Raw genomic sequence first — 23,635 nt, 5'->3', positions numbered from 1 at the left:
CTTGTTGCTGTTAATGTTTTCTATTTAATTACTTTAATCTTCATCTTTGTTAATTTATTTGATCTTTTTTCTTTATTTTTAATTCATTTTCAAATCTGCATTAGTTGTTATATGTAATTTATTTATTTTTGCACTCATTTTATGACAATAAACACTATTCAAGCTATACATTTTTCACTGAATATTGAATTCTATAGGTGTTCTAAGTTTCCTTTGTTTCAAAAAGTGTAGTTTACTTTTTTATTGTTGGTTTACCTTTTTATAAAATTAACAGCAGACAATAAGATGTACAAATTCTCTACTTTCTGGATGTTTTAAAGGTTTTTTTTTGTGGTCAAATGCATATTTTTGCTTCATTTTTCTATTATTCTGTAGCAAGCTACACCAACATTTAGAGGCTTAATACATCAATAATTATTTCTAATTGATTTTGGGGTTGGCTGGGCCCAGTGGGATGATTCCTATGCTTCATGTTTTATCAGCTGTGTTACTCATGTGGCTTCATTCAGCTGTGGACTGTTCAAGATGGCTTCCTCAGAAGTCTGGTGGTTGGTGCAATGACTAAGGGCTGAATTTTTCTCTCTCATGTCATTACTCATCATTTAGTAGTAAAACCTAAGCATCCTTACATGACAGCTGGAATCTAATAGGTCAAAAGTAGTAGCTGCAAGTCCTCTTATGACCTGGGCTCAGAAACCTGAGAACATAATTCCCATTACATTTTATTGGTTAGGGGCCAGCCAAGACTTAAAGGGAGGGAAATCTTATCATCTGTACCAGGTCTAGATGTGGGTTCTTGGCACAGCTGTTTTTAATCTGGAAATCTGTTATCTAAAAAGTTGAGTTATCTGTACCCCACTCCTCCCAACACATACTTAACACATACTACTGAGAAAAGGATAGGATAATTGCAATAGAAACTATTATTCAAATAGGGGGGAAACAGAAAGCACATAGTTGAGAAATCTGCTATGAAATCCAAGCAGACACACGTCACCAGTTCTCCTGACTTTCAGGGTAGGGTATGTACTTTGATTGAAGTCTAGTTTTGCTCCCCAGGAATGATTCCCTAATCCAAAAATAAAGTAGTCCTTATTTTGCAGTGTGGCATGTAGATTTTCCTCTCTGAATCATCATTCCTTTTCCATAAGAAATGGCTCATGTTTGTAACTGAATAGCTCACTCAGCATGCTTCCTTCTCATAACTTATTGGGGACCTAGAGATCTCTTTTCATTTTGAAATGTCTGTCATTTTAAGTGTAATATGATGATGTTTCTCTTAAAACTTTGTTTTCTTTGTATGTTAATGTGATTCCTTCTTTTACCCCAAAGCTACATCCATAATAAACGTCTTACTTAAAGTATGCCAGCCTTCTGCAGGACAATACCTTTAATTATTAAAGCACTTTTGTCTTACTAGGATCCACAAAGAATATTTAAGTTTTTCTGAGGTCTTAACAGGGAGCCTTATAGTCACACCCTTGATTTGACTTTGATTCTGAAACTACATTTTACTGTCAGTACTATGGCTTTGATCTTTGCCCTAGTGATTTCTTACTTTGAGAATTTCTTTTGTGGGCAGTCCCAGATTCTCTATATGTTTTCTGATTTCTGCTTTAAAATTGAACAGTTCTTTCTTTAGTTTATTTCTCTTGCAATAAATTTATTGCATATCAGCAGTATAAGCCAAATAGTGTTTTAAGTATTCTGGCTGGAAATTTCCTTAGCCAGATCCACAAGTTTATTGGGTATGGTTTTAACCCTGCAAGTTACTCTAAGCCTGAATTTTGTTTATTGTTCTATAACTATATAACAGAGCCTCTCCCCTATTTTTCAGCTTCCAATATCAATTTTCCAGATTGGCAAGAGCAAAACCCATAAGGCTTGTTAGAGACTGGAATTGAAAGCTTTTGTAGTTTTCCATCACATTCTGTAAGGAATTCATAAGGCTAGTCAATATTCACAAGGCATAGAGTAGGAGAAATTGTTGGTAGCCAATTATGGAAATAATCAAACACAGTATCAAATTTTTGTAAATGTTCTAATGACATAAAATAATGCATATTTTCTATTGCAAAGTATGCTTGTGAACTTTTCTTAAATGACAAAAGTACTCCAAAACTTGGTGATTTAAAACAATAGTTATTCAGGGAGGAGTAAAGATGGTGGGGAAGTAGGGGGACCAGGATTTCCCTCATCCCTCAAACACAGCTGCATGGAGGACAGATCACTTGGAACATCCAGGAAATCAATCTGTAGCGTGGCAGAAGGATCTCCACAGGTGGAGGGAGACAGTTTGGCAGGATCGAGGTATGAGGTACGTGCATATGAATTGGGGGAGATAAAATGGCATAGGCATGGAGGGGAAGGAACCTCTTCTGTGGAGAGACAAAAGGGAGAGAAAATGAGAGGGCTTTACTATCTTGTTAGCACAAGAGGAAAACCTCTCTGGACCATGGACTCAGGAATGAGAAAAATGGAGAGTGCCAGTTTCTATTTTGCAAACAGCCTTAGGAGCTAAAACTTGAAGGTACGAAAGTGTGTGACTTTCTCTGGACCAGAACTGGCTGTGTGGGCGCACCTGAGAGGGAAGGAGCCAGCTCCAGGGTGCTGTAGCGATCTCAGGGGCACACTGGGAGAGAACAGTCCCCTTTCTCAAGTACTGTGGGAAGAGGATTTATTGACTCCCCAAGGATGAAAGGCCCTTTATCAGCAGGGCTGAGGGGCACATGGTCCCATGTGGTGCAGGGCCCTTTAAGACATCAGAATTCCAGCCACGCACCTAGAGGGCATGGGAAACTGGAGCAGGGCAAGCCAACTGCGCATGCTATTCTGTGAGGGCTGCCTGAACAGTGTGGTATGAGATACCTGGTCTGGGGAGGAGAAATTGGGTGTTGCCATTTTTCTACCGAATACCACCACAGTGGAGCTTCAGGGAGCAGCACAGCAGTCTCCAGTAAAGGAAGGACCCACTAACACTAAGCCCCCCTCCTCTGTGACTGGCAACTGCTTATCAACTGGGGGAAGACTGAGCCAACAGAGCCAGCCTCTCCTCCAGACTAATACACCCACTGGTCTCAGGCACCAACAAACAACTGGCTTTTGTTTCTATCTTCTATTTGTTTGTTCTTCCCTTTTCTTTTTATTTCTACCCTCTTCTTTTTTTCTTTTGGAATCAGGCTCATAGTTTCTGATTTTTTTTTTTTTTGATCAATTCTTATAACTTCTTTTTATTTTACTTTCTCTCTGGATTAAGTCTTATAGTTCTTTTGACCCTCTGATTTTTTTTTCTTTTTCCCTTTCATTTTTCTCTTTATATGGGATAAGGATTCCCCACCTTTTCCTTTTTTTCCATGGTTACTTGAGTGAACAAATCAAAGCACACCTGGTTGAAAGTCCAAACACTCAAAGTCCAAATCACTACAAGCAAGGATGAGCTTTACAGAGGATTGACTAGTAGAATAGAGCAGCCAAAGCACAACAGAGTGCATGCACCACACTCCAAAAATACTTCCTGAAGTGCCAGTCCTGGACAGTGTATGACCCCTTTTTAATATAGTAGTACTTGCAGGTGCAGGACACATAACAAGCTACTAAAACATACAAAAGACAGAAACCAGCCAAAATGATGGAAGAACTCTCCTCAAAAGAAAATTCAGGAAGAAATGATAGCCAGATAATTTCTCACAACAGATATAAACAATATATCTGAACAAGAACTTAGAATCACAGTCATAAGAGTAATAGCTTGAAAAAGCATAGAAAACAACAGAGAATCTATTGTTGCTGAGGTCAAAAACCTAAGAAGTAGTCACAATGAATTAAGAAATGTTGTAAATGAGATGCAAAATAAACTAGATACAGTGAGAGTGAGGATGGAAGAAGCAGAGGGAAGAATAGGTGAAATAGATGATAAAATTATGGAAAATGATGAAGCTAAAAAAAAAGGGGGGGTGAAATTTAATTACTAGACCACAAAGGGAGAATTAGCTAAATGATTCCATGAAATGAAACAATATCCATTTCATAGAAGTTCCAGAAGAAGAAGAAGAGAGAGAAAGGGGCAGAAGGTTTATTTGAACAAATTATAGCTGAGAACTTCCCTAATCTAGGGGAGGGAACAGGCACCCAGGGCCAAGAGGCACAGAGAACTCCCTTCAAAATCAACAAAAACAGGTCAACACCATGACATAGTGAAACTGGCAAAATACAAAGATAAAGAGAGAATGCTGAAAGCAGCTAGGGACAAATGGGCCTTAATCTACAAGGGTAGACACATAAGGGTAGTAGCAGACCTATCCACTGAAACTTGGCAGGCCAAAAGGGAGTGGCAGGAAATATTCAATGTGCTTAATAGGAAAAATAAGCAGCCAAGAATCCTTTATCCAGCAAGCCTGTCATTCAGAATAGAAGGGAGACAGAAAGCTTTCCCAAATAAAAACTAAAGGAGTTCATGACCACTAAACTAGTCCTGCAGGAGATCTGAAGGGGGATTCTGTGAGTGGAAAGTAGCAGACTACAAAGGACCAGAGCTATCACAAAACCTACAGATAACACAATGGCACTAAATCCATATCTTTCAGTAATCACTCTGAATGTAAATGGACTAAATGTCCCAATCAAAAGACATAGGGTATCAGAATGGATTGAAAAAATAAGATCCATCTATATGCTGCCTACAAGAGACTCATTTTAGACCTGAGGACACCTGCAGATTGAAAGTGAGGGGATGGAGAACCATCATGCTACTGGAATTCAAAACAAAGCTGGAATAGCCATACTTCTATCAGACAAATTAGATTTTAAAACAAAGGCTGTAACAAGAGATGAAGAAGGGCATTATATCATAATTAAGGGGTCTATCCATTAAGAAGAGCTAAAAATTGTGGAAATTGTTCCCAAATGTGGAAATCCCCAAATATATAAATCAATTAATCACAAACATATATAAATGTATAGATAATACTGGGATTTAGGGGTTTTAATACTCCACTTACAACAATGGACAGATCATATAGGCAGAAAACCAATGCAATCCCAATCAAAATCACACCAACATTCTTCATGGACCTGGAACAAGTAATCTTAAATTGTATATGGAACCACAAAAGACCCTGAATATCCAAAGTAATGTTGAAAAAGAAAATCAATCCTGGAGAAATCACAATCCCAGACTTTTACGTGTATTACAAAGCTGTAACCATCAAGACAGTATGCTACTGGCACAAAAACAGACACATAGATCAAGGGAAGAGAACACAGAACCCAGGAATGGACCCACAGATATATGGCCAACTAATCTTTGACAAATCAGGAAACAGTATCCAATGGAAAAAAGACAGTCTCTTCAGCAAACAGTGCTGGGAGAAATGGACCACTTTCTTACACCATCCACAAAAATGATTTCAAAATGGATGAAAGACCTAAATGTGACAGGAAACCATCAAAATCCTCGAGGAGAAAATAGGCAGCAATCTCTTTGACCTTGGCCAAGCAGCATCTTACTTGACATGTCTCTGAAAACAAGCGAAATAAAAGCAAAAATGAACTATTGGGACCTCACCAAGATAAAAAGGTTCTTCAGAGCAAAGGAAACAATCAACAAAACTAAAAGGCAACTGATGGAATGGGAGACGATATTTGTAAATGACATATTGAATAAAGTTTTAGTATCAAAAATCTATAAAGAATTTACCCAACTCAGCACTTAAAAAACAAATAATCTACTGAAGAAATGGGAAGAAGACATGAATAGACACTTTTCCAAAGAAGACATCCAGATGGCTAACAGACATGTGAAGAGGTGCTCAGCATCACTCATCTTCAGGGAAATACAAATCAAAACCACAATGAGATACCACCTCATAATAGAGTGGCTAAACTTAACAACTCAGGAAACAACAGATGTTGGTGAGGATGTGGAGAAAGAGGATCTCTTTTGCACTGCTGGTGGGAATGCAAACTAGTGCAGCCACTCTGGAAAACAATGTGGAGGTTCCTTAAAAAAATTAGAATTACCCTGTGACCCATCAATTACACTACTAGGAATTTATCCAAGGAATACAGGAATGCTGATTCATAGGGGCACATATACCCCAATGTTTATCACAGTGCTAAATCAACAATAGCCAAATTATGGAAAGAGCCTAAATGTCCATCCACTGATGAATGGGTTAAGAAGATGTGGTATATATATTTTTTAATTATTTTAATTAATTCAGAGAATGGGTATAAGTGAGCAAGGGACAGAGAGAGAGAGAGAGAGAGGGAATCCAGGAGGGGCAGAAGGAACGAGAGAAAGAGAGGCAGGAATCACTGGAAGCAGGGCTCAAGCTCACCCGATGTGGGACTCAAACTCATGAACGGTGAGATCATGACCTGAGCCAAAGTCAGATGCTTAATGACTGAGCCACCCAGATGCCCATTTACCTTATTACCCAGGAATAGCACTACTAGGAATTTATCCAAAGGATACAGGAGTGCCAATTCATAGTGGCACATGTACCCCAATGTTTAAAAGCACTATCAACAATAGCCAAATTATGCAAAGAGCCCAAATGTACATCAACTGATGAATGGATAAAGAATATATGTCACACACACACACACACACACACACACACACACACACACACACACACACACTGGAATACTACTCAGTGATGAAAAAGAATGCAATCTTACCATTTGCGCCAACATGGATGGAACTGGAGGGTACTATGGTAAGTGAAATAAGTCCATCAGAGAAACACATATATAACATGATTTCACTCAAATGTGGAATTTGAGAAACTCAACAGATGAACGTAGGGGAAGGGAAGGAAAAATAAGATAAAAACAGCAAGGGGAGCAAACCATAAGAGACTCTAAACAGAGAACAAACTGAGGGTTGATGGGGGTGGAGAAAACGGGTGATGGGCATTGAGGAGGACACTTGTTGAGATGAACACTGGATTCTACTGCTGAAGCCAAGACTACACTGTATGTTAACTAACTCGAGAATAAAAGAAATACAGTAGATCGTCATTATTTCTCAGAGTGACTGGTTAAGTGTTCTCTGGGAAGGCTTGGCTTGGGTTGGATGGTTTTAGCTTTATCCACATGTATGCAGTCCCAGGTGGGACATCTGTGACAGATGGGACCTCTTCCTAGTCTCATATCCTCTAAAAGGCTAGCCCTGGGTGGTTTACAGAAGGATTTCCAATAGTAAGAGCACAACAAAGCTGGAAAGACTTCTTTTGGCCAGTATCTAAAAAACCTCAGATACTGTCTTTTGCATTGTATCCTATTGGCCGATGCAAGTCACAGGCCAGCCCACTTTTAAGGAGTTGAAAAAATAGACTCCATCTTTTGAGGGGAGCTACTACAATTTATGGCCATTGTATTCTACCATATGGAGTACATGTTTTCTTTCCCTTTCTCTTCCCACCCTTTCTCTCTCTATAAAATTCAATGGTATCTAGATTTATGTTATATAACTCTCTGTATCTTTATTAGTAAATATATTAGGCTGCTATATAAAGAGACCCCATACAATTCAATATCTTAAACATGATAGAATATTATTTTTTCTCATGGAAGGTTTGGGTAAAGAGTTTCAGGTAGGTATAGTAGTTGCATGTTGTTTGGGACCCAGTCTTCTTCTTGCCTTTATTTCTCATTGAAGTATAGAAATTTCACCAGATCTTAAATTTTTTTATTTAATCAAGGAAGTTTTATTGTCATACTTATTTCATTATTATTGATATTTTTTATTTTACCCTTATGAGACTAATATTTAAATATTATGATTCCTGGATCTAATCTTTAGGTTTTCTATATTTTTGGTCTTGGCTTCTATTCGTATGTTTGTGTGTATAGGTGTGTGCTATGAAATATTTATTTTGTTTTCTTTCCATAGTTTTAAATCAATTTTCAAAAGTAGCCTTTCTCCTTTTTATTTCTTCTTGACTTTTTAAAATTGCTATTAATTTTAATTCTAATATAGTTATCACACAGTGTTATATTAGTTTTAGGTGTACAATATAGTGACTGAACAATTCTATACATAACTTAATGCTTATCATGGTAAGTGTACTCTTTAAACCTCATCACCTATTTTACACATCACCTCACCCGACTCCACCTATAGTTCTCTGTAGTTGAGTCTGTTTCTTGATTTGCCTCTCTTGCTCTTTCTTTTCACATTTATTCATTTGGTTTTTTTTTCTTACACTCTACGCATAAGTGAAATCATATGGTATTTGTCATTCTCTGACTGACTTACTACGCTTAGCATTATACTCTCTAGAACCATCCATGTTGTTACAAATGGCAAGATTCTGTTCTTTTTTTATGGCTGAATAATATACCATCATATATATATACACATCTTCTAAATCCATTCACCTATTGATGGACATTTGAGCTGCTTCAATAATGTGGCTATTGTAAATGATGCTGAAATACACATAGAGGTGCATGTATCTCTTTGAATTAGTGTTTTTGTAGTTTTTGATAAATACCCAGTAGTGGGATTATTGGATCATAAGATAGTTCTAATTTTAACTTTTTGAAGAACCTCCATGCTTTTTTCCACAAGGGCTGCACCAGTTTGCATTCCCACCAAAAGTACACCAGGGTTTCTTTTTCTCCCCATCCTTGACAGCACCTGTTGTTTCTTGTGTTATTGATTTTAGTCATTCTGACAGGTGTGAGGTGATACCTCAATGTAGCTTTAATTTGCATTTCCCTCATGATGAGTGGTGTTGAGCATCTTTTCATGTATCTGGTGGCCATCTGGATATCTTCTTTGGAGAAATATCTGTTCATATCTTTTCTCCATTTTTAAATTGGATTATTTGGTTTTTGGGTGTTGAGTTGTATCAGGTCTTTATTTATGTTGGATACCAACGCTTTATCAGATATGTTATTTGCAAATGTCTTCTCCCATTCCATAGGTTGCATTTTACTTTTGTTGATTGTTTCCTTCACTGTGAAGAGGATTTTTATTTTGATGAAGTCCCAATAGTTTATTTTTGCTTTTGTTTCCCTTGCCTTGGGAGACATATCTAGAAACACATTGCTATCGCCAATGTCAGAGAAATTAAACCCTGTGCTCTCTTCTGGGATTTTTATGGTCTTGTCTCATACTTAGGTGTTTAATCCATTGTGAGTTTATTTTTGTGTATGCTATGAGAAAGTGGTCCAATTTCATTCTTTTTTATGTTGCTGTCTAGTTTTCTCACCCTATTTTTTGGAGAAAATGTGTCTTTCTTTGCATATTGTTTCTTCCTTTGTCAAGGTTTAATTGACCATTATAATTGTGTTTCTGTGTCTTCTATTCTGTTCCATTGATCTATTTGTCTGTTTTTGTGTCAGTACCTTACTGTGTTGATTACTGTGGCTTTGTAATGGAACATGAAGTCTGGAATTGTGATACCTCCAGCTTTGCCTTTTCAATTTCAATATTTCTTTGGCTATTTTAGGTCTTTTGTGGTTCCATGCAAATTTTAGGATTGTTATAGTTTTGTGAAAAATACTGTTAGTATTTTGATAGGGATTGCATTAAATGTGTAGGTTGCTTTATGTACTATAGACATTAAACAATATTTGTTCCTCCAAACCTTGAGTGTGCTATGTCTTCCCATTTCTTTGTGTCATTGTCAATTTCTTTCATAAATGTTTTATACTTTTCAGAGTACAGGTCTTTCACCTCTTTGGTTAAGTTTATTCCTAGGTATCTTTTGATTTTGATACAATTATAAATGGGATTATTTTCTGAAATTCTCTTTCTGCTACTGCATTATTAGTGTATAGAAATTAAACAGATTTTTGTATATTTAGTATTCCATGACTTTACTAAATCAATCAGTTCTGGTTGTTTTTTGTGGAGTCTTTCAGATTTTCTATGTCATCATGTCATCTGCAAATAGTGAAAGTTTTACTTCTTCCTTACAAATTTGGATGCCTTTCATTTCTTTTTGTTGTCTGATTGCTGTGGCTAGGACTTCCAGTATTATATTGAACAAAAGTGATGTGAGTGGACATCCTGGTGTTGTTTCTGACTTTAGGGGAAAAGCTCTCAGTTATTCACCATTGAGTATGATGTTTGCTGTGGATTTTTCATATAAGGTCTTTATTAACTTGAGGTATGTTCCTGCTAAACTACTTGGTTTAGGGCTTTTATCATGAATGGATGTTATACTTTATCAAATGCTTTTTTTGCATTTATTGAAATGATCATATGGTTTTTATCCTTTCTCTTATTGATGTTATATAGCATGTGAATATTGAACCAACCTTGCATCACAGTAATAAATCCCACTTGATTGTGGTGAATGATGTTTTTAATGTATTGTTGGATTTGGTTTGCTAGTGTTTTGTTGAGGATTTTTGCATTTGTGTTCATCAGAGATATTAGGATGATAGTTCTCTTTTTTGTGGTAATGCTGGCCTTATGAATTTGGAAGTTTTTCTTTGTCTTTTATTTGTTGAGAAAAATATGTATTAACTCTTCTTTAGATGTTTTGTAGAATTAACCTGTGAAGCCCTCTGGTCCTGGACTTTTCTTTGTTGTGATTTTTTTGATTAGTGATTCAATTTCTTTGTTGGTAATCAGTCTGTTCAAATTTGCTCTTTCTTCTTGATTCAGTTTTGGTAGGTTATATGTTTCTAGGAATTTATCCATTTCTTCCATGTTGTCCAATTTGTTGGAATATAATTTTTCATAATATTACCTTATATTTTTTGTATTACTGTGGTGCTGATTGTTGTTTCTTCTCTTTCGATTGTGATTTAAAGTTTTATTAGAGTACCGCCTCTTTTTTTATGAGTCTGTCTACAGGTTTACCAATTTTGTCCCTCTCTTCAAAGAGCCAGCTCCTGGTTTCATTGATTTGTTCTCTTATTTTTTAGATTCTATATCATTTATTTCTGCTCTAATCTTTATTATTTTCTTCCTTCTGCTGTTTTGGGGTTTTGTTTGTTCTTCTTTTTTAACTCCTTTAGGTGTAAGGTTAGGTTGTTTGAGATTTTTCTTTCTTTTTGAGGTAGGTATATTTTGCTATAAACTTTTCTGTTAGAACTACCTTTGCTGGATCCCAAAATTTTGTACTATTATATTTTCATTTCATTTGTCTCATGTAATTTTTAATGTTTTCTTTGATTTCATGGCTGACCCATTAATTGTTTAGTAGCATGTTATTTAACCTCCATATATTAGTGGTGTTTCCATATTTTTCTTGTGGTTGATTTCTAGTTTCATAGCATTGTGGTCAGAAAAGTTGCATGGTATGACCATGATATCTTGGAATTTCTTGAATTTGTTTGTGGCCTAATATGTAATCAACTATGGAGAATTTTCCATGTTTACTTGAAAAGAATGTGTATTCTACTGTTATATGATGGAGTGTTCTGAATATATCTGTCAGGTCCATCTGGTCCAACATGTCATTCAAAGCCATTGTTTCCCTTGTGGATTTTATGTTTGGATGATCTGTTCATAAATGTAAGTGGGATGTTAAAGCCCTCTTCTATTATTATATTACTACTGATTAGTTCCTTTATTTTTGTTATTAACTTTTGCATATTTCAGTGCTTCCATGTTAAGTGCATAAATATTTACAACATTGTACAATATACACAAAATTGTTGTATCTTCTGTTGGATTGTCCACTTTTATTATTTATATAGTATTATTCTTTATCTCTTGTTAAACTCTTTTTTGAAGTCTATTTTGTCTGACATAAATATTGCTACTTAAGCTTTCTTTTTACATCCATTTGCATGATGTTTCTCCATTCCTTCACTTTCAATCTACTGGTGTCTTTAGGTCTGAAATTAGTGTCTTGTAGGAAGCATATGAATGAATCTTGGTTTTTTAGTTCTCTCTGTCTCTGTGTCATTTGATTCAAGCATTTAGTCCATTTACACTCAACCATTTTGTTACATGTTTTGTGGTTGTTTCTGCAGGTTTTCTCTGATTCTTTTATCCCTTGCTGTTTTTAATCATTTGCTGTCTTTCTTTAGTGATGTACTTGGATTCCATTCTTTTTATTCCTTGCATATTTATTACTCATTTTTGGTTTGTGATTACTATTACGTTTGTGTATAACATCTTCTGCATGTAACAGTCTGTATTATGTTGATGGTCACTTAAATTGGAACCCATTCTTTACTCTTCCACCCCCATTTAAGGTGTGTAATGTCATATTTTAAATTATTTTGTGAATCCCTTGAACAAATATATCCCTTGAACAGATATATACTTATTTTTACTTCTTTTGTGTTTTTCACTATTCATATTCTTACTTACGGTCTTTCCTTTCCACTCTAAGAGTCCCCTTTAATATTTCTTAGAGCTGTTCTAGTGGGCATGAACTCCTTTAGTTTTTATTTGTCTGAGAAACTCACTAACTCTCCTTCTATTCTAAATCATAGCCTTACTGAATAGGGAATTATTGGCTGTGGATTTCTCCCTTTAGCACTTTTAATATATCACGCTACTCCTTTCTGTCCTGTGAAGTTTCTGCTGAAAAACCTGCTGATAGCCTTCCAGGGTTTCCCTTGCATGTAACTGTCTTCTTTTTTCTTGTTGCTTTAAAATTTTTTTTTTCTTTGTCACAACAGTTTGATTAGCATGTGTCTTGGTGTGGACCTCCTTGGGTTGATTTTGTTGAGGCATTTCTGTCCCTTCTGGATTTAGATATCTGTTTCATTCCCCAGATTAGGGAAGTTTTCAGCTATAATTTCTTCAAACAAATTTTCTGCCCCCTTTTGTCTCTATTTCTTCTGGGATCCCTATACTGCAAATATTGTGCTTGATGAAGTCATTGAGTTTCCTAAATCTATTCTCATTTTGTTTATTTTTTTCTCTCACTTGCTTAAGTTGATTACTTTCCATTACTCTGTCTTCTAGGCCATTAATTTGTTCCTCTGCTTCCTCTAGCCTGCTATTTATTCCATCATGTCTATTTTTAATTTTATTTTTTATTTTTTTTTAATATATGAAATTTATTGTCAAATTGGTTTCCATACAAAACCCAGTGCTCATCCCAAAAGGTGCCCTCCTCAATACCCATCACCCACCATCCCCTCCCTCCCACCCCCCATCAACCCTCAGTTTGTTCTCAGTTTTTAACAGTCTCTTATGCTTTGGCTCTCTCCCACTCTAACCTCTCCCTTTTTTTTTTCCTTCCCCTCCCCCATGGGTTTCTGTTAAGTTTCTCAGGATCCACATAAGAGTGAAACCATATGGTATCTGTCTTTCTCTGTATGGCTTATTTCACTTAGCATCACACTCTCCAGTTCCATCCACGTTGCTACAAAAGGCCATATTTCATTCTTTCTCATTGCCACGTTGTATTCCATTGTGTATATAAACCACAATTTCTTTATCCATTCATCAGTTGATGGACATTTGGCTCTTTCCATAATTTGGCTATTGTTCAAAGTGCTGCTATAAACATTGGGGTACAAGTGCCCCTATGCATCAGTACTCCTGTATCCCTTGGATAAATTCCTAGCAGTGCTACTGCTGGGTCATAGGGTAGGTCTATTTTTAATTTTCTGAGGAACCTCCACACTGCTTTCCAGAGCGGCTGCACCAATTTGCATTCCCACCAACAGTGCAAGAGGGTTCCCACTTCTCCACATCCTCTCCAGCATCTATAGTCTCCTGATTTGTTCATTTTGGCCACTCTGACTGGCATGAGGTGATACCTGAGTGTGGTTTTGATTTGTATTTCCCTGATAAGGAGCGACGTTGAACATCTTTCCATGTGCCTGTTGGCCATCCGGATGTCTTCTTTAGAGAAGTGTCTATTCATGTTTTCTGCCCATTTCTTCACTGGGTTATTTGCTTTTCGGGTGTGGAGTTTGGTGAGCTCTTTATAGATTTTGGATACTAGCCCTTTGTCCGATATGTCATTTGCAAATATCGTTTCCCATTCCGTTGGTTGCCTTTTAGTTTTGTTGGTTGTTTCCTTTGCTGTGCAGAAGCTTTTTATCTTCATAAGGTCCCAGTAATTCACTTTTGCTTTTAATTCCCTTGCCTTTGGGGATGTGTCGAGTAAGAGATTGCTACGGCTGAGGTCAGAGAGGTCTTTTCCTGCTTTCTCCTCTAAGGTTTTGATGGTTTCCTGTCTCACATTCAGGTCCTTTATCCATTTTGAGTTTATTTTTCTGAATGGTGTGAAAAAGTGGTCTAGTTTCAACCTTCTGCATGTTGCTGTCCAGTTCTCCCAGCACCATTTGTTAAAGAGACTGTCTTTTTTCCATTGGATGTTCTTTCCTGCTTTGTCAAAGATGAGTTGGCCATACGTTTGTGGGTCTAGTTCTGGGGTTTCTATTCTATTCCATTGGTCTATGTGTCTGTTTTTGTGCCAATACCATGCTGTCTTGATGATGACAGCTTTGTAGTAGAGGCTAAAGTCTAAGATTGTGATGCCTCCTGCTTTGGTCTTCTTCTTCAAAATTACTCTGGCTATTCGGAGCCTTTTGTGGTTCCATATGAATTTTAGGATTGCTTGTTCTAGTTTCGAGAAGAATGCTGGTGCAATTTTGATTGGGATTGCACTGAATGTGTAGATAGCTTTGGGTAGTATTGACGTTTTGACAATATTCATTCTTCCAATCCATGAGCAGGGAATGTCTTTCCATTTCTTTAAATCTTCTTCAATTACCTTCATAAGCTTTCTATAGTTTTCAGCATACAGATCTTTTACATCTTTGGTTAGATTTATTCCTAGGTATTTTATGCTTCTTGGTGCAATTGTGAATGGGATCAGTTTCTTTATTTGTCTTTCTGTTGCTTCATTGTTAGTGTATAAGAATGCAACTGATTTCTGTACATTGATTTTGTATCCTGCAACTTTGCTGAATTCATGTATCAGTTCTAGCAGACTTTTGGTGGAGTCTATCGGATTTTCCATGTATAATATCATGTCATATACAAAAAGCGAAAGCTTGACTTCATCTTTGCCAATTTTGCTGCCTTTGATTTCCTTTTGTTGTCTGATTGCTGATGCTAGCACTTCCAGCACTATGTTAAACAACAGCGGTGAGAGTGGGCATCCCTGTCGTGTTCCTGATCTCAGGGAAAAAGCTCTCAGTTTTTCCCCGTTGAGGATGATGTTAGCTGTGGGCTTTTCATAAATGGCTTTTATGATCTTTAAGTATGTTCCTTCTATCCCGACTTTCTCAAGGGTTTTTATTAAGAAAGGGTGCTGGATTTTGTCAAAGGCCTTTTCTGCATCGATTGACAGGATCATATGGTTCTTCTCTTTTTTTTTGTTAATGTGATGTATCACGTTGATTGATTTGCGAATGTTGAACCAGCCCTGCATCCCAGGAATGAATCCCACTTGATCATGGTGAATAATTCTTTTTATATGCCGTTGAATTCGATTTACTAGTATCTTATTGAGAATTTTTGCATCCATATTCATCAGGGATATTGGCCTGTACTTCTCTTTTTTTACTGGGTCTCTGTCTGGTTTAGGAATCAAAGTAATACTGGCTTCATAGAATGTGTCTGGAAGTTTTCCTTCCCTTTCTATTTCTTGGAATAGCTTGAGAAGGATAGGTATTATCTCTGCTTTAAACGTCTGGTAGAACTCCCCTGGGAAGCCATCTGGTCCTGGACTCTTATTTGTTGGGAGGTTTTTGATAACCGATTCAATTTCTTCGCTGGTTATGGGTCTGTTCAAGCTTTCTATTTCCTCCTGATTGAGTTTTGGAAGCGTGTGTGTGTTTAGGAATTTGTCCATTTCTTCCAGGTTGTCCAATTTGTTGGCATATAATTTTCATAGTATTCCCTGATAATTGTTTGTATCTCTGAGGGATTGGTTGTAATCATTCCATTTTCATTCATGATTTTATCTATTTGGGTCATCTCCCTTTTCTTTTTGAGAAGCCTGGCTAGAGGTTTGTCAATTTTGTTTATTTTTTCAAAAAACCAACTCTTGGTTTCGTTGATCTGCTCTACAGTGTTTTTAGATTCTATATTGTTTATTTCTGCTCTGATCTTTATTATTTCTCTTCTTCTGCTGGGTTTAGGCTGCCTTTGCTGTTCTGCTTCTATTTCCTTTAGGTGTGCTGTTAGATTTTGTATTTGGGATTTTGCTTGTTTCTTGAGATAGGCCTGGATTGCAATGTATTTTCCTCTCAGGACTGCCTTCGCTGCATCCCAAAGCGTTTGGATTGTTGTATGTTCATTTTCGTTTGTTTCCATATATTTTTTAATTTCTTCTCTAATTGCCTGGTTGACCCAATCATTCTTTAGTAGGGTGTTCTTTAACCTCCATGCTTTTGGAGGTTTTCCAGACTTTTTCCTGTGGTTGATTTCAAGCTTCATAGCATTGTGGTCTGAAAGTATGCATGGTATAATTTCAATTCTTGTAAACTTATGAAGGGCTGTTTTGTGACCCAGTATATGATCTATCTTGGAGAATGTTCCATGTGCACTCGAGAAGAAAGTATATTCTGTTGCTTTGGGGTGCAGAGTTCTAAATATATCTGTCAAGTCCATCTGATCCAATGTCTCATTCAGGGCCCTTGTTTCTTTATTGACCGTGTGTCTAGATGATATGTCCATTTCTGTAAGTGGGGTGTTAAAGTCCCCTGCAATTACCACATTCTTATCAGTAAAGTTGCTTATGTTTATGAGTAATTGTTTTATATATTTGGGGGGTCCGGTATTCGGCACATAGACATTTATAATTGTTAGCTCTTCCTGATGGATAGACCCTGTAATTATTATATAATGCCCTTCTTCATCTCTTGTTACAGCCTTTAATTTAAAGTCTAGTTTGTCTGATATAAGTATGGCTACTCCAGCTTTCTTTTGGCTTCCAGTAGCATGATAAATAGTTCTCCCTCCCCTCACTCTCAATCTAAAGGTGTCCTCAGGTCTAAAATGAGTCTCTTGTAGATAGCAATTAGATGGGTCTTGGTTTTTTATCCATTCTGATACCCTATGTCTTTTGGTTGGCGCATTTAATCCATTTACATTCAGTGTTATTATAGAAAGATGTGGGTTTAGAGTCATTGTGATGTCTGTATGTTTTATGCTTGTAGTGATGTCTCTGGTACTTTGTCTCACAGGGTCCCCCTTAGGATCTCTTGTAGGGCTGGTTTAGTGGTGACAAATTCCTTCAGTTTTTGTTTGTTTGGGAAGACCTTTATCTCTCCTTCTATTCTAAATGACAGACTTGCTGGATAAAGGATTCTCGGCTGCATATTTTTTCTGTCTAGCACACTGAAAATCTCGTGCCAATTCTTTCTGGCCTGCCAAGTTTCAAAAGAGAGATCAGTCACGAGTGTTATAGGTCTCCCTTTATATGTGAGGGCACGTTTACCCCTTGCTGCTTTCATAATTTTCTCTTTATCCTTGTATTTTGCCAGTTTCACTATGATATGTCGTGCAGAAGATCGATTCAAGTTCCGTCTGAAGGGAGTTCTCTGTGCCTCTTGGATTTCAATGCCTTTTTCCTTCCCCAGTTCAGGGAAGTTCTCAGCTATAATTTCTTCAAGTACCCCTTCAGCACCTTTCCCTCTCTCTTCCTCCTCTGGGATACCAATGATGCGTATATTATTTCTTTTTAGTGTATCACTTAGTTCTCTAATTTTCCCCTCATACTCCTGGATTTTTTTTATCTCTCTTTCTCTCAGCTTCCTCTTTTTCCATAACTTTATCTTCTAGTTCACCTATTCTCTCCTCTGCCTCTTCAATCCGAGCTGTCGTCGTTTCCATTTTGTTTTGTATTTCGTTTAAAGCGCTTTTCAGCTCCTCATGACTGTTCCTTAGTCCCTTGATCTCTGTAGCAAGAGATTCTCTGCTGTCCTCTATACTGTTTTCAACCCCAGCGATTAATTTTATGACTTTTATTCTAAATTCACTTTCTGTTATATTATTTAAATCCTTTTTGATCAGTTCATTAGCTGTTGTTATTTCCTGGAGATTCTTCTGAGGGGAATTCTTCTGCTTGGTCATTTTGGATAGTCCCTGGCGTGGTGAGGACCTGCAGGGCACTTCCCCTGTGCTGTGGTGTATAACTGGAGTTGGTGGGTGGGGCCGCAGTCAGACCTGATGTCTGCCCCCAGCCCACCGCTGGGGCCACAGTCAGACTGGTGTGTGCCTTCTCTTCCCCTCTCCTAGGGGCAGGATTCACTGTGGGGTGGCGTGGCCCGTCTGGGCTACTTGCACACTGCCAGGCTTGTGATGCTGGGGATCTGGCGTATTAGCTGGGGTGGGTAGGCAAGGTGTACGGGGGCAGGAGGGGCAGGCTTAGCTCGCTTCTCCTTAGGTGATCCACTTCAGGAGGGGCCCTGTGGCAGTAGGAGGGAGTCAGATCCGCTGCTGGAGGTTTGGCTCTGCAGAAGCACAGAGTTGGGTGTTTGTGCGGAGCGAGCAAGTTCCCTGACAGGAACTGGTTCTCTTTGGGATTTTGGCTGGGGGATGGGCGGGGGAGATGGCGCTGGCGAGTGCCTTTGTTCCCCACCAAACTGAGCTCTGTCGTCCGGGGGCTCAGCAGCTCTCCCTCCCTTTGTCCTCCAGCCTTCCTGCTTTCCGAGCAGAGCTGTTAACTTATGACCTCCCAGATGCTAAGTCGTGCTTGCTGTCGGAACACAGTCCGTCAGGCCCCTTCACTTTTGCAAGCCAGACTCGGGGGCTCTGCTTGGCGGGCCAGCCGCCCCTCCGCCCCGGCTCCCTCCCGCCAGTCCGTGGAGCGCGCACCGCCTCGCCGCCCTTCCTACCCTCTTCCGTGGGCCTCTCGTCTGCGCTTGTCTCCAGAGACTCCATTCTGCTAATCCTCTGGCGGTTTTCTGGGTTATTTAGGCAGGTGTAGGTGGAATCTAAGTGATCAGCAGGACGCGCGGTGAGCCCAGCGTCCTCCTACGCCGCCATCTTCCCCTCAGGATCCCTATTTTTAATTTTAAATAGTGTGTTCTGGGGTCTCTGCTTGGTTCTTTTTTTATCTCTTTGTTAAGGGTCTTACTGATGTCTTCCACTCTTCTTCTCAAGTCCGGTGGGTATCCTTATAATCATTATTTTTAATTCTCTATCAGGCATAATAGTTACACCTTTTTTACTTAGGTCTCTTGCTGTAATTTTGACCTGTTCTTTCATTTGGGACATATTCTTCTGTCTCCTCATTTTGCCTACCTCTGTGTGTCTGTTTCTGTGTTTTAGGAAACTCAGCTACAACTCTTCCTCTTGAAAGTAGTGGTGGGACACTGTTTTAACAAGGCTGTCTCTGTCACCTTCCACAAGGGGTTTGCAGCCCCTTCTGAGACTGTGCCAGCCAAGGCTGCTCAGGAGCTACCGTTTTAATGAGGTGCATTCATCCTCTGTGCGAGGTTGGGAGATGCAATTGACAAGGTTTGCACCAGTTTTCTGGGGAGGGGACCTGTAGTTTTAGGAATGAGGTAGACTCAGCTGGAGGGGGCAAAGCATGGTATAGGGAGGTTAGGTAGTGAATGCCAGTGCCTGGCTGGTTCCTGCAGGTGGCTGTGTGACTATACTGTGGGAGAGGGAGGGAAATATCACCTGCCAGCTCCTTTTTTTCCTGGAGAAGTCCATCAGTGAACTCTGAGATTACTAACTCTCCCTCCTACATGCCCCAGGTATTTTTGCAACTGCTGCTTCTAAGCTGTATATCTTCCCAGATGTTTCACTGTCTCTTTAAGACTGGGGACTCAGTTTCCTAATGCATGCCCTCCAGACTCTGCCAGAGTGGAAGTACTGATTTTTGAAAGTTCTAGGGTTTAAGTCCTGATGGTTGTAAGAACTCATGAAATCCAGCCCCCCTGATTTTCATATTTTTTTTTAAAAAATTATTTATTGATTTTGAGAGAGATAGCACCAGCTGGAGAGGGGCAGAGAGAGAGGGCAACAGAGGATCTGAAGTGGCTCTGTGCTGACAGCAGGAACCGTATGTAGGGCTTGAACTCATGCACTGTGAGATCATGACCTGAGCTGAAGTCCGACACTCAAACCACTGAGCCATCTGGGTGCCCCAGGCTCCTCTGATTTTCAAGGCCAAATGCTACGGGAATTCAACTTCCCCATTCAGGCTCTCTGTGTTGACAGTCTGTTTCTTACCACTCTATGCACCCACAGATCCTTCCCTCCCATGGGTGGTCTGCTGTCCATTTAGGCCCTTACAGCATCTCTGCCCTTTCTACCCTCTTTGATGTACTAGCCTTTTGTCTACATTTAGTTGTGGATTTTTGCTTCTAGTCTTTGGGTCTTTGTCTGGGTTATTTGCACTGGTGTGTTATCTAGTTGTATCTGTGGGATGAGGTAAGTTTAGGGTCCTCCTACTCTGTCATCTTCCCAGGAAGCCCAACAGAGTCTTTCCTCTTGACATTTTAAGTTAAAAACATGTTTAAAAAAATAATTGCATCCATCAGAGCTCTCTGAGTTCTAATTTTTTTTTGTAGTTATTTTCTGTCTGTCCCTTTAGAGCTGCCTTAATGGAGATGCCTCCTTGGATTGTTCAGCTTGGTCTCCCTCTCTGAAGTTGCTTACTCCCATTAGATGGCTTATTATATTTCTATGCCTGTTTATGAATGTGAGTTTTTCAACACATAAATCATATGTAGAGAGCTCTTGAGCAGTAGCTAGAAGAGTTGTTTTGTCTTCATTATTACTGTTTCTATTTTTATAGATACTGTGTCCTCTTAGATTTCAATGAGAATAAAAATGTAGATTTAAAACATTTTTTAGGGGGCGCCTGGGTGGCGCAGTCGGTTAAGCATCCGACTTCAGCCAGGTCACGATCTCGCGGTCCGTGAGTTCGAGCCTCGTGTCAGGCTCTGGGCTGATAGCTCAGAGCCTGGAGCCTGTTTCCGATTCTGTGTCTCTCTCTCTCTCTGCCCCTCCCCTGTTCATGCTCTGTCTCTCTCTGTCCCAAAAATAAACGTTGAAAAAAAATTTTTTTAAACATTTTTTAGTTTCTAAAAATAATTTTTTCAGAAGAGAAACATTTGTTCTCTATTTTAAAATTTTTTTTTCAACATTTATTTATTTTTGGGACAGAGAGAGACAGAGCATGAACGGGCGAGGGGCAGAGAGAGAGGGAGACACAGAATCGGAAACAGGCTCCAGGCTCCGAGCCGTCAGCCCAGAGCCCGACGCGGGCTCGAACTCACGGACCGCGAGATCGTGACCTGGCTGAAGTCGGACGCTTAACCGACTGCGCCACCCAGGCGCCCCTTGTTCTCTATTTTAAAGATGGTTTTCTGTTTTCATTTGGAGATCATATTTTTCTGATGAGAGACAGTCATTCAAATAATCATTTCTCTGTGTGTAATTTGGCATTGTCTTTGTCTACTTTTAAGATTTTTCTCATTTTACTTGGTTTTCAGCATTTCACTCTGATGAAAATTTGGGAAAATTTCAGGTATTATTTCATTACTTTTTCTATCACTTTCTCTCTTTTCCTTATGGGAATAAAATTACATGTTATATTTTTGATAGTATCCCTTATGTTCCTCAGTCCCTCTTCATTTTAAAAATCTTTGTTCTCTTTGTCTTTAGATAGGTATTTTCTACTGATGTATCTTCAAATGGCCTGACTTTCCTCACTGTCTTATCCTATTTGCTCCTACCTAGGCTCATCAATTACATTTTTAAAAAATTCAGTTGCTGTATTTTTCTCTACTTTAATTTACATTGGATATTTTTATAGTTTGTATTAATCTACTAAGATTTTTATTATTTCATTCATTATGAACATATTTTCTCTTATTTTGGGTTTTGTAATAATAGTTGATTTAAAATTCTTCTACACTAACTTTAAAGTAGAATCTGTCTTGGGATCACTCTCTGTAGATTATTTTTATCTTTTGAGTAAGTCTCATTTTGCTGTTTCTTCAAATGTCAAGTAATTATAAATTATTGAATATTGGGAATATCATCTTTAAGCTCTGGATTCTACTATATTCTTCTAGTACGGTTAGTCCTACTTTTGTCTTGTTTTAATATATAAATAATGTTTTTGGATGCAAAACGAAAATTCTGTGTTTAGGAGGAGCTCAAATTGCATTCAGTTCTTTTAGCTTTTGATAGGCTTCTTAGAGTCTTCCCTATGCATATGTGATTTGGGCTTGAGTGAGATTTGGGCAGGGTTTATACAGAGTTTGGGGCTCCTTATCTCAATCAAGCTCTCTTCTTTGTATGACTTGCCCTAAGTTTTGCAGTGATTTCCTTCCTTTGGTTTATAAGGTCTAAAAAATTGTTTTCTATCAGCTATTAGGTGCCCTGTCTGGCTCATGTAGCGCTTGACTTCAGATTACAAGCCAGGAAATAAGAATTTTACCTAGGACTCTTTTCTTCTTCCAAGTGTTACCTTCTCTCAAGAATCTACTTATTTTTGGTTTCTCTTCAGTGTTCATATTTGTTTTTGTTTTGAGTTTGTAGTTTTTATGTGTGGCAGGGTCTGTTCACTAGCAACTTTCTCTGCTGTACCAGAAGCAGAACAGGGGATCTTAGATATGGTTCCTCAAACTGTCTCCCATCTCATGGAGAATTCTTGATACATTTCATGTGTAACAGAGTCCATTCATTCACACAAACTCAGAACTGTGTTTATTTTCTGTTAAGAGTAGAGTTGCTTTTTTTCATAAAATTTGAATGTTTATATTTAAATATATCAGGTCTAGAGAAGCAGAGATATGAAATATTTAGCTTATTGTAGTTATAATTTACCAGATTCAAGGTCATTTTTCCTATACAAAATCAATAGGAAGCTACAGCTGCAGAAATTATACACCATTATGCCACAGAAATATGTGAATAAATGTGTATGCTCAAATCATCATCTTGGCTATCTGTGGATTATAGACAGATGATAATTGTAACAATTAATTTATAGAAACAGAGCTACTGAAATGAATATATTTTTCCTTTATATTATATCACAGAAAGTAGCATTTGCTCTGGAAGTTGAGAACAAAGTCCTTCAGGAACAATTGAAACAGGCTTTACAGGTAAATGATATAGGTTCTTTTAAAATTGTTAACAAATGAAGGAAATATCTGTAAACAACTTCTAAATGAATGATTTTGACCTTGAAAATGAATAGGTTTATGTGTTGTACTTTTTTGCCAGGTTAAAGTATATTCATTTTATGTACTAGGATATATTAATAAAATTTAATACTCATTCTTATTAAAAATGGTAAACTAGATAGAAAGAAAAGTAAACTTGCTTAATCAAATAAATCTATTTCAAGCTGAGACACTGTTATATGTGAAATCCTGCAGGCATTCCAACTAAACTCAATTAAACTAGGATGCTGGTTTTTTACCACTCTTTGAAATTTGTGTTAAACGATCAAAGAAAGGAAAAAGCTACAAACATTTTCATAAGTGGATAGACAAAAGTATAATTATTTGTATATTAATTTTCCTTTGGAAAAATGCAAGATAATACACAAATTTATTAATGATATAATTCAAAAAGCTGGCTGAGGGCAAAATAGATATAAAAAAGCAATAGAAGAAGGCTGGGAAAATGGTGGAATAGGAGGACTGTAAGCATACTTCACTCCAGATACAGCTAGATAACACTTATATCAGCATAAATAATCCAGAAAACAATGTGAAGCCTGGCAGAACAAACTCCATGAGTAAAGGTAGAACAGAG

General features: G+C 38.0%; 1 protein-coding gene across 4 annotated transcripts in view; it reads left to right on the top strand.

The window, feature by feature from the left end:
* Positions 1-23,635, top strand: part of LOC112867942 (coiled-coil domain-containing protein 7) — a 149,122-nt gene that overhangs the window by 104,113 nt on the left and 21,374 nt on the right. For 3 of the 4 annotated variants that reach the window (XM_086714614.1, XM_086714616.1, XM_086714615.1), the window contains one exon: positions 22,912-22,977. The exons of the other annotated variant lie outside the window; for it this stretch is intronic. In XM_086714614.1, the coding sequence (XP_086570740.1) occupies positions 22,912-22,977 (66 nt within the window). The remainder of the gene's footprint in view (positions 1-22,911; positions 22,978-23,635) is intronic. 4 annotated transcript variants of the gene reach the window in all.

This window comes from Puma concolor, chromosome B4 (genome assembly GCF_028749965.1).
Source record: "Puma concolor isolate L17-30 chromosome B4, mPumCon1.1.hap2, whole genome shotgun sequence".
Lineage (NCBI taxonomy): Eukaryota > Metazoa > Chordata > Mammalia > Carnivora > Felidae > Puma > Puma concolor.
Note: the sequence above shows the minus strand (reverse complement) of the source record. Positions and strands in the feature narration are given on the sequence as shown.